Source organism: Hirundo rustica, chromosome 11, assembly GCF_015227805.2.
Source record: "Hirundo rustica isolate bHirRus1 chromosome 11, bHirRus1.pri.v3, whole genome shotgun sequence".
Classification (NCBI taxonomy): Eukaryota; Metazoa; Chordata; class Aves; order Passeriformes; family Hirundinidae; genus Hirundo; species Hirundo rustica.
In genome coordinates, this window is record NC_053460.1 from 187,469 (window position 1) to 198,667 (window position 11,199).

General features: G+C 56.4%; 2 protein-coding genes and 1 pseudogene across 9 annotated transcripts in view; all 3 read left to right on the forward strand.

The window, feature by feature from the left end:
* IST1 (IST1 factor associated with ESCRT-III) overlaps window positions 1-3,870 on the forward strand; it is a 7,222-nt gene extending 3,352 nt beyond the window's left edge. For all 4 annotated transcript variants that reach the window (XM_040075382.2, XM_040075384.2, XM_040075383.2 and 1 more), the window contains exons 7-10: window positions 223-429; window positions 1,497-1,589; window positions 2,718-2,763; window positions 2,925-3,870. In XM_040075382.2, the coding sequence (XP_039931316.1) occupies window positions 223-429; window positions 1,497-1,589; window positions 2,718-2,763; window positions 2,925-3,124 (546 nt within the window). In that variant the 3' untranslated portion in view covers window positions 3,125-3,870. The remainder of the gene's footprint in view (window positions 1-222; window positions 430-1,496; window positions 1,590-2,717; window positions 2,764-2,924) is intronic.
* Window positions 3,871-4,300: 430 nt separating this feature from the next.
* On the forward strand, window positions 4,301-7,694 carry DHODH (dihydroorotate dehydrogenase (quinone)). 5 transcript variants are annotated; one of them, XM_040075370.2, is made up of 8 exons: window positions 4,301-4,449; window positions 4,761-4,960; window positions 5,185-5,267; window positions 5,789-5,976; window positions 6,442-6,555; window positions 6,852-7,005; window positions 7,080-7,239; window positions 7,389-7,694. In XM_040075370.2, the coding sequence occupies exons 1-8, from the start codon at window positions 4,345-4,347 to the stop codon at window positions 7,675-7,677; spliced, it is 1,293 nt and encodes a 430-aa protein (XP_039931304.1). In that variant the 5' UTR covers window positions 4,301-4,344; the 3' UTR covers window positions 7,678-7,694. The 5 variants fall into 5 exon arrangements, with proteins under 5 accessions (XP_039931304.1, XP_039931309.1, XP_039931305.1 ...); XM_040075375.2 differs by having other exon boundaries at window positions 4,303-4,449; window positions 7,382-7,579; XM_040075371.1 differs by having other exon boundaries at window positions 4,319-4,449; window positions 4,661-4,960; window positions 5,726-5,976.
* Window positions 7,695-9,575: 1,881 nt separating this feature from the next.
* LOC120757773 (haptoglobin-like) lies at window positions 9,576-10,892 on the forward strand (annotated as a pseudogene).
* Window positions 10,893-11,199: the final 307 nt, after the last annotated feature.

The following is an 11,199-nucleotide window of genomic DNA, read 5'->3' on the forward strand; positions in this document are numbered from 1 at the left end:
TTTTCCTTCATTCACCACTACTGCATGTGGCAGTAGTTACACATGTTACAGCCTGGTTCCCATTCTGTTTCCCGTTAATACCACTGTATAGTTGCTCTCTGTTCTGTTCCTGTTGCGTATTCCCATCTTGGCCATTGATAAATGCTGTATCTAATGCTGTAACAGAGAGCTGTGATCATAACAGAGATGTGTTGGTGAGCATAATTCTTCCACTCTTTCCAGGCTGAAGCCCCAGCAGGTGGAGAGGCAGATCTAATTGATGTGGGGTTCACGGATGATGTGAAGAAGGGTGGCCATGGAGGGGGCGGAGGTGGTGGATTTACAGCCCCAATGATAGCTCAGGATGGGTTAGTACCCATGCCGGTGATGATGCCTATGCCCATGCCAGCAACAAATCCAGCCTTCTCCTATCCACCTCCAAAGGGACCGGTGAGTTCCTGAGCTTGGTGTGTTTCCTTTTCGTGTAAAGGATTCCTATTGTGGTGCTTAGCCCTGTTCCTGCTGACTGTACCTGATAGCTCAGTGTGTCAGAAGGCCATCTTCTTGGTGTGAGACTGCATGGGATGGAGGCTGTTGGCAGTGCAGCTGAAGCTTAATGTTGCTTCTTGACTGTGGAGGTTCCTACCCCTGTTCTCCAGCCAGCCCTCTTTGCCTTCAGGGAACTGAGGAGTCCAGACTTGACTCCTGAGGCAGTTTTCTGACTGCCAGACTTTTGTCCAGGAGTTGGAGCTGCACTTTCAAGTTGGTAGGCTGGTAGTGTGCCAGGATTCAGTCAAGGAAATCAGGTGAGTGTTGTGGTGTGGGAATAGCACAGAGAAATGCAGAAGAGCCCTGCCTTCAGACCTGCAAGGGGAGAAGACAGAGCCAATGGCTCTTGCAGGTGGTTTGTTGTAAGGGTGGAAGGTGGGAGCTAAAAAGAACTCCTTCATTCTCTGAATTAAGTAATTTACAGGATATCTGTGTAGACTGAAGAGCAGAATAGTGGGATGGCTTGGAGTCTTAATATGGTCCCAGAAGTGCTTTTTTGTGGAAAATCTGGGCCAAGTATCATCAGCTGGCTGTTGGCCCAGGCATAAACATGCTGAGGGCTTGTGCAAGGTCTGGGTCCTTGAGGCACTATTGTGTGACAAATCAGGCCAATTCAAAGCCTTGTGTGAGCCAGACACCTCTTTCCTATTCTGCAGTACTGCACACAGGGCCAGAAATGGCAGAGTAATTCCTTTCTTGGCTTGGTACTTCTTGTGCTTTGAAAGATGAAATGTTTACTTATGCTGGTTCTTTAGAATAACCCACAGTCCAGTTAGCTGGGTCTGCCTGCTCCAGGTGACTGCATCTGACTTAGTACTTGTGAATCTTCCTTGTAAGCATAAACTCTTTCCCACTTGGGTATTTGCCTGCATTTATCTAACACTCTGCTTCCTGTGACTCCCATGGCAGCTGTAGGCATGTGGTGTCTCAGATGAGTAGTCTGGTGCATGACTGATCTCTCTGTACAGGAGAACTTCAGTGGCCTGCCAGTGGGGACCTACCAGCCTTTCACTAACATCCACCCACCACCAATTCCGGCAAACCCACCCACATACGAGTCCGTAAGTGCCTGAGATGAATGGCAGTTGTAGGCACCTGAAGGATCCTCAGGGTGCAGTAGTAGCCACAGAGAAAGAAGATGTTTGTAAAGGATACTGCTGCCAGCTTTTGGGGTGGTGCTGGTGTTGGCTTGCTGGTGTAGTGAATCACCCAAGTGCACATGATGGAAGGATGACTTGTGAGGAGAAGTTCATCATTCACTTCTGTGCTATGGCTGCAAAGGAAAGCTGAGATTTCTCTTGCTGCATTTTTAAAGTTTTGATAAACAGTTAACCAAGCAGAATCCACAAGTTCTGGGTTTTGCAGTGTGGATGTCTTGAGTCTGTTTTATTACAGCTTTTGAACTAGTTAACAGCCTGGATGACAATTTTGGCTGACCCAGATGCTGTATGTTTAAAGACTTCCTTTCACAGACTTTCCTCAGTCCTTAGGGACTACAAAGCAGAGGCTGGAGACATCCCTTTCTATGTTTGTCTGTGGTGTTGTTGCTGCAGTTTGTCATCATGCCTCCCACTCTGCTCTTGGTGAAATGCTGTTTGTTTTTGCATTATTCTGAGTAGGGAGGAGCCCAGTTCATCATCGTGGGTGCCAACACTTTGAGTTCTCACAGGTGCAGCAGTGCAGGTGAACTGGATAGGAATGGGTGTTGAGGGCTGCAGTATAGAGGGAATAAGAAATTTTACTAGCACAGCTGAGTATGCCATGAGCCTTTTTCCCAGACAGATCAAGACTTGACGTGGCCCATTTCATACTCTGCTGCTAGTCACAAGGGCCTGTCAGTGGTTTATGAAGAAAGACAGCAAGGAGCTGTGATGACATGGATGAAGGGGGCAATGTTTTCTCACAGTGGCCTTGATAAATATTTCAGACCTGATACTGGATATGCTCGATTGATCCAGTTCCAGAATATGGTCAGTGAAGCAGCTTTCATTGACCAGGAGGGAGAGAAGAGCAGAAGAAACCTCTGTTTCTTGGGAAGAGAGTCAGGTTGTTGCAAAGCGGTGGCTGCCTGCTATGGTTGGGGAGGAGTGTGCACTGCTCTGCTGGAGCTGTGCCTCTGAGCTCTGCCTGTGTGCTGGTGTGACCATGCCTGGTGGGACAGAGCTGTAGTAACTAAGAGTCTTTTTCAGATTGATGAGCCTAACACAGACAAGGACACTGCTGCACTCATCCCTGGTGAGTATGTTCAGTTTTGGAAAAACTTGGGTATTAAGGGCTGTTCAGAAAAAAACAGTGGTATTGCCTGTTGCTGGAATGACCATACCTCTGTGGGGCTCCACTTGGCCTGGTGAGTGTGTGCAGGTGGTGAAATACAGTGATACTTCTCTTAAAAACAGGGCCTGAGCCCAAGCCAGAAGCTTCTCCTAAACCAAGAGCTGGCGCTCCTAATACCTTTGATAACTTTGTGCTGCCTGAATTGCCATCTGTGCCAGACACACTGCCGACAGCATCCGCTGGTGCCAACTCTTCTGCCTCAGAAGACATTGACTTCGATGATCTTTCACGGAGATTTGAGGAGCTGAAGAAGAAAACGTAAAACTTCCTGGGCTGCAGAAGGAGGAGAAGGAGCTGTGACATCTTTTCTCTGAAACAGACTCCCTTTGAAATTGGTTTCCTGTATTTAACCTCCAATGAACATACTCTTCTTTTTGAACTCTCTTCATGCTGTACTTAACACTAAGTGCTGCCGCTTTCCTGATCTTTGCTGCTCCAGGAGGTGAACTGTGGAGAATGTTGTGAGAGTGAGGCAGGGAAGCACCCCTCTCAGTCTGGGTAGCTGTATGGGGAGGGCTGTGCATGATGTTCTGGGCACTGTTCCTGGCTGCTTCTGTGATGGCTCCATGCCTGCCAGTGGAGGCTCTTTTGGGGAGCCCTTGCTTGCCTTCATGGTATTCTTGATGGGGTCTGTTTGCAGAAGGGTGGCACTGTCTGCCTGGGCCTATTGGGTGTGCCACTCTCCCCACAGAGGGCAGAGCTAGGCAGGCTCTGCTGCTGCCTCGGGGTTTTGGTGTATTAGCTTTCCTCCCGGGTGCTGAGCAGCTCTGGACCGCCGAGGTCTTGTGGGCGAGGTATGGAGCGCAGTCTGACGGGATATGCAGCAGCAGCTTGTTCACCCTACCCGAGCCCGAGGCATCCCGAGACTGTAACGTACCTGTTTGTGACACTGTCTGCAGCTCTACCGTACGTGTCCGTGACGCTGCCCACGGCTGTAGACCACCTGTCCGCTTCCCTGGGCGCTCGGGCCGTTTGTACCTCGTTCAATAAAGCGCGGCCAGGGGTTCACCGTGTGCGCGCGTCGCCCGGGGTTGCGCGGCGCGCACCCGGGGCTTCTTGTCGCGACGTCTGCTGTGTGGCTATTGGCTGGAAGGGTACGGCCTCCGCCAATCACAGAGGAGGCCCCCGGAAGTCCTCTGAGGTAGTGGGCTGAGCATGATGGCGGCGCCGCTGCGTGTGAGCAGCCGGGGGGCCCCGGGGACGTCGGGGGGGACACGGAGCCGTCCTGGCGGGGCCGTTCATGGGACCCTGGGGACAGCCGGGCTTGGCCGGTTGCGTCTGGAGCGGGACGGGATGGGTGGTGTGGGATCGGGGCCGGGGTGCTGTGAGGGGAAGGGATGGGATGGGTGTGGTTGGTGGGGGGGTCGCTGCTGGTCCGCTGCTGACGACCTGGCGCAGGGCCGGCTGCTGGCGCTGGGAGGCTGCGGGCTGCTCGTAGGATCGGTGCTGGCGGCAGGCGATGAGCGGCTTTACGCGGCGGTGATGCCCGCGCTCCGGGTGCTTCCCCCTGAGGCCGCCCACGGCCTGGCTTTGCGCGCCGCCGCCCTCGGATTGCTGCCCTCCACCCGTCCCGACGGCCCCGCGCTGGTGCGTTTCTCGAGGGCGGAGGAGGAGGGGGAACCGCGGCGGAGCGCGGGGACCAAGGCGGGGAGTGGGGAGGTCGGATGGGCGGCCAGAATAGACGGGGAGGGGGAGGGTCGCCTGGCCCGGCGGGGTGCGTATGCGGCCGGATCCCGTCGCAGTCCGTGGCGGGTGACGAGGGGCCCTCGGGCAGGCACCCCATAAGGACACTTCACAGGGCAGGGGAGGCGGCCGGGTCTGTCAGGAGGGTTGTTGGAGCGAGGCATTGGCAATAGTTCCTGGAGTCTCTGGGCTCTGACCCAGCCCCAGCCCCTCAGGAGGTGCGAGTCCTCGGGCATCGATTCTGCAACCCATTGGGCCTGGCTGCTGGCTTCGACAAGCAGGGTGAGGCTGTGGACGGGCTGTACAAGATGGGCTTTGGTTTTGTGGAAGTGGGGACTGTCACGCCCAAATCCCAGGAAGGGAACCCCAAGCCCAGGGTCTTCCGTCTGGCAGAGGACGAGGCAGTCATCAACAGGTGAGATCTGAGAGCAGCTGCTCTGCCATGTCCCACAGTCTGCCCACTGTGAAGGAGGGTGCATATTTGGGTGGTCCCAGGTCTTTGGTTGGCACTGTGGTGGCTTTTGTTTGGATGTCCTGAGCAAAGCTACAGAGACCTCATACTGGCCTTGGGTTGCTCATGTGTCCTATTGGAGACTTGCAGACATAACCCAGCCTTGAACCCCCTCTGTCCTGGTGCAGGTATGGATTCAACAGCCATGGCCACGTTGCGGTGGAGCGCAGGCTGCGAGCCCGCCAGGAGACACAGATCAGGCTCACTAGGGGTGAGACAAGCTTGTAAGCCTTTGCTCTTGGGGTCTGCAGGGTAGGTTTGGGCATCTCCTGGGTACCTGTAGGCCAGGATTGGTGCGTAATGCCCGTATCCAGGCACAGGAGCACCCCAGCTGGAGCGGAGAACAGTTGGACAGCAAGACTCTCTTGGGGCTGTAGTCTCACCCTTGGCATTGTGACTAGGCATATTTCTCCTGCTATTTTCTCTGGGATCAAGCTACATTTGCTGCTTTGGGTAGGATGTGTCCGCTAACATAGACAAAGCCAAGAGGACCTTAGCTGGACGCATCCTGAGGGCAGCCCTTGCTCGCCTGTGGTGCTGGGAGGTGCTGATGGGTGGTTGTGACAATACTCCTGTGGTTGCAGGACAGTCCCAGGCCTATCCTCATGAAATACATAGGCTGCATGTCATCATCTTAAATTTAGCTGGTCCTGGGGCCTCCTTTTTCAGGTGCTCTGGCCATTGGGTGGTGGTTGGTCGTGCTGCCCTGGTTCAGCTGTGTCTGTGTTCCAGCTGGGATGCCTCTTGGAGTCAACCTGGGCAAGAACAAGAGTTCTACCGATGCTGTAGCTGACTATGTGGCTGGGGTCCGGACACTGGGCCCCTTGGCTGACTACCTTGTTGTGAACGTGTCCAGCCCGAACACCCCAGGGCTGCGGGACCTGCAGGGCAAGGCTGAGCTGCGGGACCTGCTGAGCAAGGTGGGTGCCTCCCCCAGCTAGTCCAAACCACAGCTACAGCACTGAGTGCATCCCATCTCCTGGCAGCATCTGCAATGCTGCAGCCAGTGGATTTGCCCTAGCACAGGGAGGAATGGGGGTGGCTTTCCCACGGGGCAGGCAGGACCACTGAGATGTCCCTGTTAGCTGCTGCCAGGGGGTGTGCTAGGGCACTGTATCCCAGCAAAGGGCTCAGGACCAGTGAGGCATTGCCCTCCGCTTACTCCTACATGAGGCAGTGAGCCGTCCACCCCATAACTTCAGGCATCACTGGGGTCCTGTGCCTGCCGTGTGCTCCAGGCTGCGTGCCAAGGGTGCCTTTCCTGTTCTTGGTGCCATGTAGAAGAGCAGGGCGTGTCTCTGTACTGCCTGTGGTGGTGGGTGCCTGTAGCTCCTAGCTGGCACAGGAGGCATCTCCCTGCCATGCACTGCCATGTGCACCAACAGGTGCTGGCGGAGAGGGACCTGCTGCCCTGCGAGCGTAAGCCAGCCGTGCTGGTGAAGATTGCCCCTGACCTCACTGCACAGGACAAGCAGGACATCGCCAGCGTTGTCTGTGAGGTGAGGAGTCAGGAAGGTGAGGCCACTGGAGGCAGGACCATGGTGGTTCTGGCAAGTCACCTGTCTGAAAGATACGTACACTTGCAACTCTCTGGATGCTGTAGGGATGGTGTCCCGGGTAGGTCAGACTCTGCGAGGGCCCATGTGTGTCACCCAGGCAGTCCAGACAGTGAGGGGCAGCTTTAACCTGAGGCACACTTCTGGGTTTTGTGCTGGATGGTCCTGACCTGGCAGGGGAGGAGGGGAAGGGCTGGGCTGTTTGTGGAAGCTGTGTCCTCACACTACTGCTTCTGCAGGTAGGTGTGGATGGGCTGATAGTCAGCAACACCACTGTGAGCCGCCCCAGCAGCCTCCGGAGCAGGCAGCGCCTGGAGCATGGGGGCCTCAGTGGGAAGCCTCTGCGGGAGCTCTCCACACAGACCATCAGGGAGATGTATGCTCTCACTCAAGGTAATGGCAGAACAGGGCTTGGGAGCGCATGCCAGCATTGCCTGTGCCCTCCTGACCCTGCGCCCCACCCACAGGCCGGGTTCCCATTATTGGCGTGGGTGGGGTGAGCAGTGGGCAGGATGCTCTAGAGAAGATCCGTGCCGGAGCCTCGCTTGTGCAGCTGTACACAGCACTTGTGTACCACGGGCCACCAGTGGTGGGGGCAGTGAAGCGGGAACTGGAGGAGCTGCTGAGGTGAGTGGAGGCCAAGCACAACCGCAGACAGCCCCTGGTCCTAGGACAGCTCTGGACAGCTGTCTGCTGGTGCCCAAGCAGTGGCACTGCAGGGCTGAGCCATAGTGCCAGCCCAGTCCCACCACACGTAGTCACTGATTAGGGAGCAGGGCTTCAAGAACGTCATGGAGGCAGTTGGAGCAGATCACCGCTGCTGACGCACTGCAGAATGAAGGTCTAGCTGGGAAGAGCCATGGTGGAGCAGGGATGGATGTGACAGTTCCAGTGCTGGGCAGACTGGGACTAAGACGAGGTCCTGGTTCTAGCTGCTGGGAAGGGTCTGATGGATGGAGCAGAGGCTGCACTGGTGGAGAGCAGGGGACAGGGCTTTCACAACAGTGCTGCTTTTCAGGGCTGTGTTTTGGCTTCCCTGTGGACAGCAGAACTGATTGTCAATAAACATTTGGCTCACCTGGTCCTCTGTGGTGCTCTGCGGATACCCCATGGGCTGAAGGGATGCAGCTTAGCTCTTCTTGGCTGAGCAGGATCAGCTCTCCATGTTGCTCCCACTTTTCCTGGTGGGAGAAGCCACCACGGTAGCCAAGCTCTGGGATGGACTGATAAGTGCACCAAGCCCCCCCTGGCAGAGACTTCTGCTTGAGACCAGGCCCTTGGGGTGGGAAGGCAGTGATGGTGCTGGGCACCAGTACACAGCTGTTTGGAGATGGCTGCAGTCATGCCTTGTTAGTTATGGAAAGGGCCTGATCAAAGGTGCTTCTGTCTGTTGTTTCTGTCCTTGGGACCTCTGGTGCTGACTTTTCCTTCACTCCAAACTCACTGCAGTCATCTTGGGCTTTTCCTGAGCAGCAGCTCACCCTGCACAAAGCATTCCCTCAGCAGCCTCTCACAAGTCACCTTGCAGAGCAGGATTGCCCAATAGCACTTTACCAAAATTGTTCACAACTGCTGCCCTCACTCTGGGGTTGCCCATGGATCATGTCAGGGTCATTGCCTGCTGGCTCCCTGCTTTTGCAGCCCCCTGCACTATCCTCTTCATTTCCTGGACTCTCCTGGATGGATGGATTCTCTCTGTTCTAACAGGGATGTGACCTGGTCCATTGGCCAAGGTGTTGATGTGCCTTGGAGTGGGCCTGGGAAACTCTTGCTTTCCCAGTCTGAGGGTGGCACAGCACCTTCCTAATGTGCTGGCAAGGCTCACAGATGAGAGCTGCGGAGCCCTGATGCATCCTGTGCTGGACTCCAACCTTCTGTGTGCTGGCACAAGTATGGCTGCTGCTGGGCCGGGAATCTCAAGCCCAGCATTGTTCAGGGATGCAGATGCCCCATGAGATAAAAAGAAGTTCACAGAGGATGGAAAAGCCACATTCTGGGTGTCTGTGACTGGGCAGAGATGTCCCTCTTAAGGCTAGAGGACTGGAATATCTGAGTGGAAGGGGGGCACTGTCAAGATCCCCAGCAGGCCAAGCTTCGATGGCTCAGAGCTGGGGCTGGATCCACATGCTCTGAATGGTTTTGGGGCGGCTTCCCTGCAGCACTACTCTCTCCTGCTGCTCCTCAGCTGTGCTCCTGTGGGAGGCAGACTCTGCAAACAGGCTGATGCGCTTTGCACTGCACCCCTGCAACTGGCCGGACAGATCCAGCCAGCTGCTAGCTGACAGTTAACTGCTGTGAGTTGCTGCATGGACTGCACCAGGGTGAAGGAGGTGGTAATAAAAGGGGTGAGGAGGAAGGCCCAAGCAGTAATGACCTGCAGGAGGAGGCTGGAGGCTGCTATGAGCATGGGGTGTGACACCAATGTGCTCAGTGCTAGATGTGCTCAGTGCCGTGTCTCTCCTTGCTTGGCTGAAGATCTGGCCCTAGAGAGGACCAGTGTTGGGGCCTGGAAGCTCCCAGGTCCCAACACTGCAGCCTTGACCTCTGTAGCAGCAGAGTTCAGGTCTGACTCATGGTTCGTTGATGGGCTGCCCTGGGGCATGAAGTTGCCCCTTTTTCATACCCAGACAGGGATGAGCCTGGCCAGGCCCCGGGTCCTGGTGGAGCCCACACCTGAGAGCAAAGAGTAGGAGTTTTCTCCTGATGCTGCCCTCTCTGCCCTGCAGTCCTGTTGATTGCTGGCCTGGCATGTGCTGGGGACTGCAGCTACCACCAGTACCTTCCAGGGCAAGGGGGGAGCACTGGGGTTTGGACAGAGCTGGGAGGGGGCTTGGTAGGGAGCAGGCATGGGGCAGGAAGACAAAACTAGGAAGGGACCTGGTGGAGGTGGGAGCATATCCTGGACTGGGTACTGTGGGTCAGCTGAGCATTCTCTGCCTGCAGAGTGGAGCTGTGCAAAGCACATGGAGCACCTGGTTGCTCCTGCTGCCACCTGTACTACTGGCTGCGCAGCTCTGATGATGGTGAGGTACACTGCATGGGCACAGCACCCGGGGATGGGGCTTTTGCCCAGTTCCAGGGAATGTGTGGGGCTGCCCCAATACTAGGTAATTCAGCCTGACACTCCATCCCACTTCACTGGGGTATGAATAGCTACTTCTGTTCATCCAAGCCCCATGGATGTACAAGCACCTCTGTGCCTCCCTGGCTGCAGGGCAGTGGTGCTGACTCTGGTTTTCCTCGAAAGGGACTTAAAAATGTGATGAGAATCAGGTATGGGTGAGCTGATGCTGCTAAGGATGTGCCTGTCTTTGAGCCACGTGAGAGCAGACTGCAGTGGCTGGGGGCTGTGAGCAATCTGGGAAGCTGAAGAGCTGCGGGGACTGCTCAGAGTCTCCATCTTTAGTGCTGCTCCCTGGAGCTGCTGAGCACCAGGACGTATCTGGCACCCACTGCATTCAGAGGTCTCACCTGTGCCTTGCTCTGCCCTATGTAGTGTGTGGGAAGCCAAAGAACCCCACCCCTGGCAGATACAGTGCTGGCGGGGATGTGTTGGCTCAGAAGGGCAGCTTCCCTTGGCAGGGCCGGATGGTGACCCGCTACAACCTCACTGTGGGGGCCACACTCATGAGTGACCAGTGGCTGCTGGCCACAGGCAGGAACGTTTACCTGAACATCCACACTGAGAAAACCATGCAGGAGGAGATTGCCCCTGCACTGCAGCTGTTCCTGGGCAGCTGGGAGCAGCCCGCCTTGAGCATCGAGCGCATTGTTGCTGCACCCTGGCTACCCACAGCCTGTGGACCTGGCCTTGCTGAAGCAGCAGGTGCTGCATGGAGAGGTGATGCCCATCTACCTGGCCAAGAAGGACTATGTGCACCCAGGGTAGGTGGGCTCCATCTCAGTCTGGGGCTGCAGTGCCACCTTTGGCTTTCCTGACATGCATGATGCGGCCAGTGCGCTGCTAGGAATACTACAGTGCACAGAATGTGTCCTACTGGGTCCAGCCTGCCCTTGGCAATGGCACCTTCTGCGTGGGCATGAGTGAGCCGCGGCAGGACAACTGCTGTGGGGATGCAGGCAGAGCCTTTGCCATACAGCATTCTGACGACGACACCTGGTACACAGCTGGCATCTTCAGCTAAGACCTGCACAGCTGCAAAGTATGGCATGGACGTGGGCGTGAAGCATGTCCTGGCCTCGGTGAAGGAGACAGTGGCAGATGGCTGAGGCAAGACCATGAGGGAATAAAACTATTGCGCGCCAGGCCGCAAGCTCTATGTGCGTCTGTCTGTCCGTCCGGGGTCTCTGTGCCCGGCGCTGCACGGACCTATCCGCCGCGGGTTAGCGTGTGCCTGCCGTCGCTGCCGGTGGGGTCCTGCAGGGCTTCCGCGGGCGTTGGCTGAAAGGTCCGGAGCTGCAGGGGCTCCGAGGGATTTTCGCCCCTGCACGGTGTGAGGTGAGCGTGGCGCTATCCCCTCGGCTGTCCCCCCGTGTGGCGCTATCCCCTCGGCTGCCCTCTCGTGTGGCGCTATCCCCTCGGCTGTCCCCCCGTGTGGCGCTGTCCCCCCGAGTGGCGCTGTCCCC

Excerpts from the sequence above, each read along its gene's own strand:
- DHODH (XM_040075370.2), top strand. The coding sequence starts at position 4,345 with ATGCCCGCGCTCCGGGTGCTTCCCCCTGAGGCCGCCCACGGCCTGGCT. Across the intron at positions 4,961-5,184 it reads GACGAGGCAGTCATCAACAG|GTATGGATTCAACAGCCATG; the intron begins GTGAGATCTGAG and ends GTCCTGGTGCAG. Across the intron at positions 7,006-7,079 it reads GATGTATGCTCTCACTCAAG|GCCGGGTTCCCATTATTGGC; the intron begins GTAATGGCAGAA and ends CCCCACCCACAG.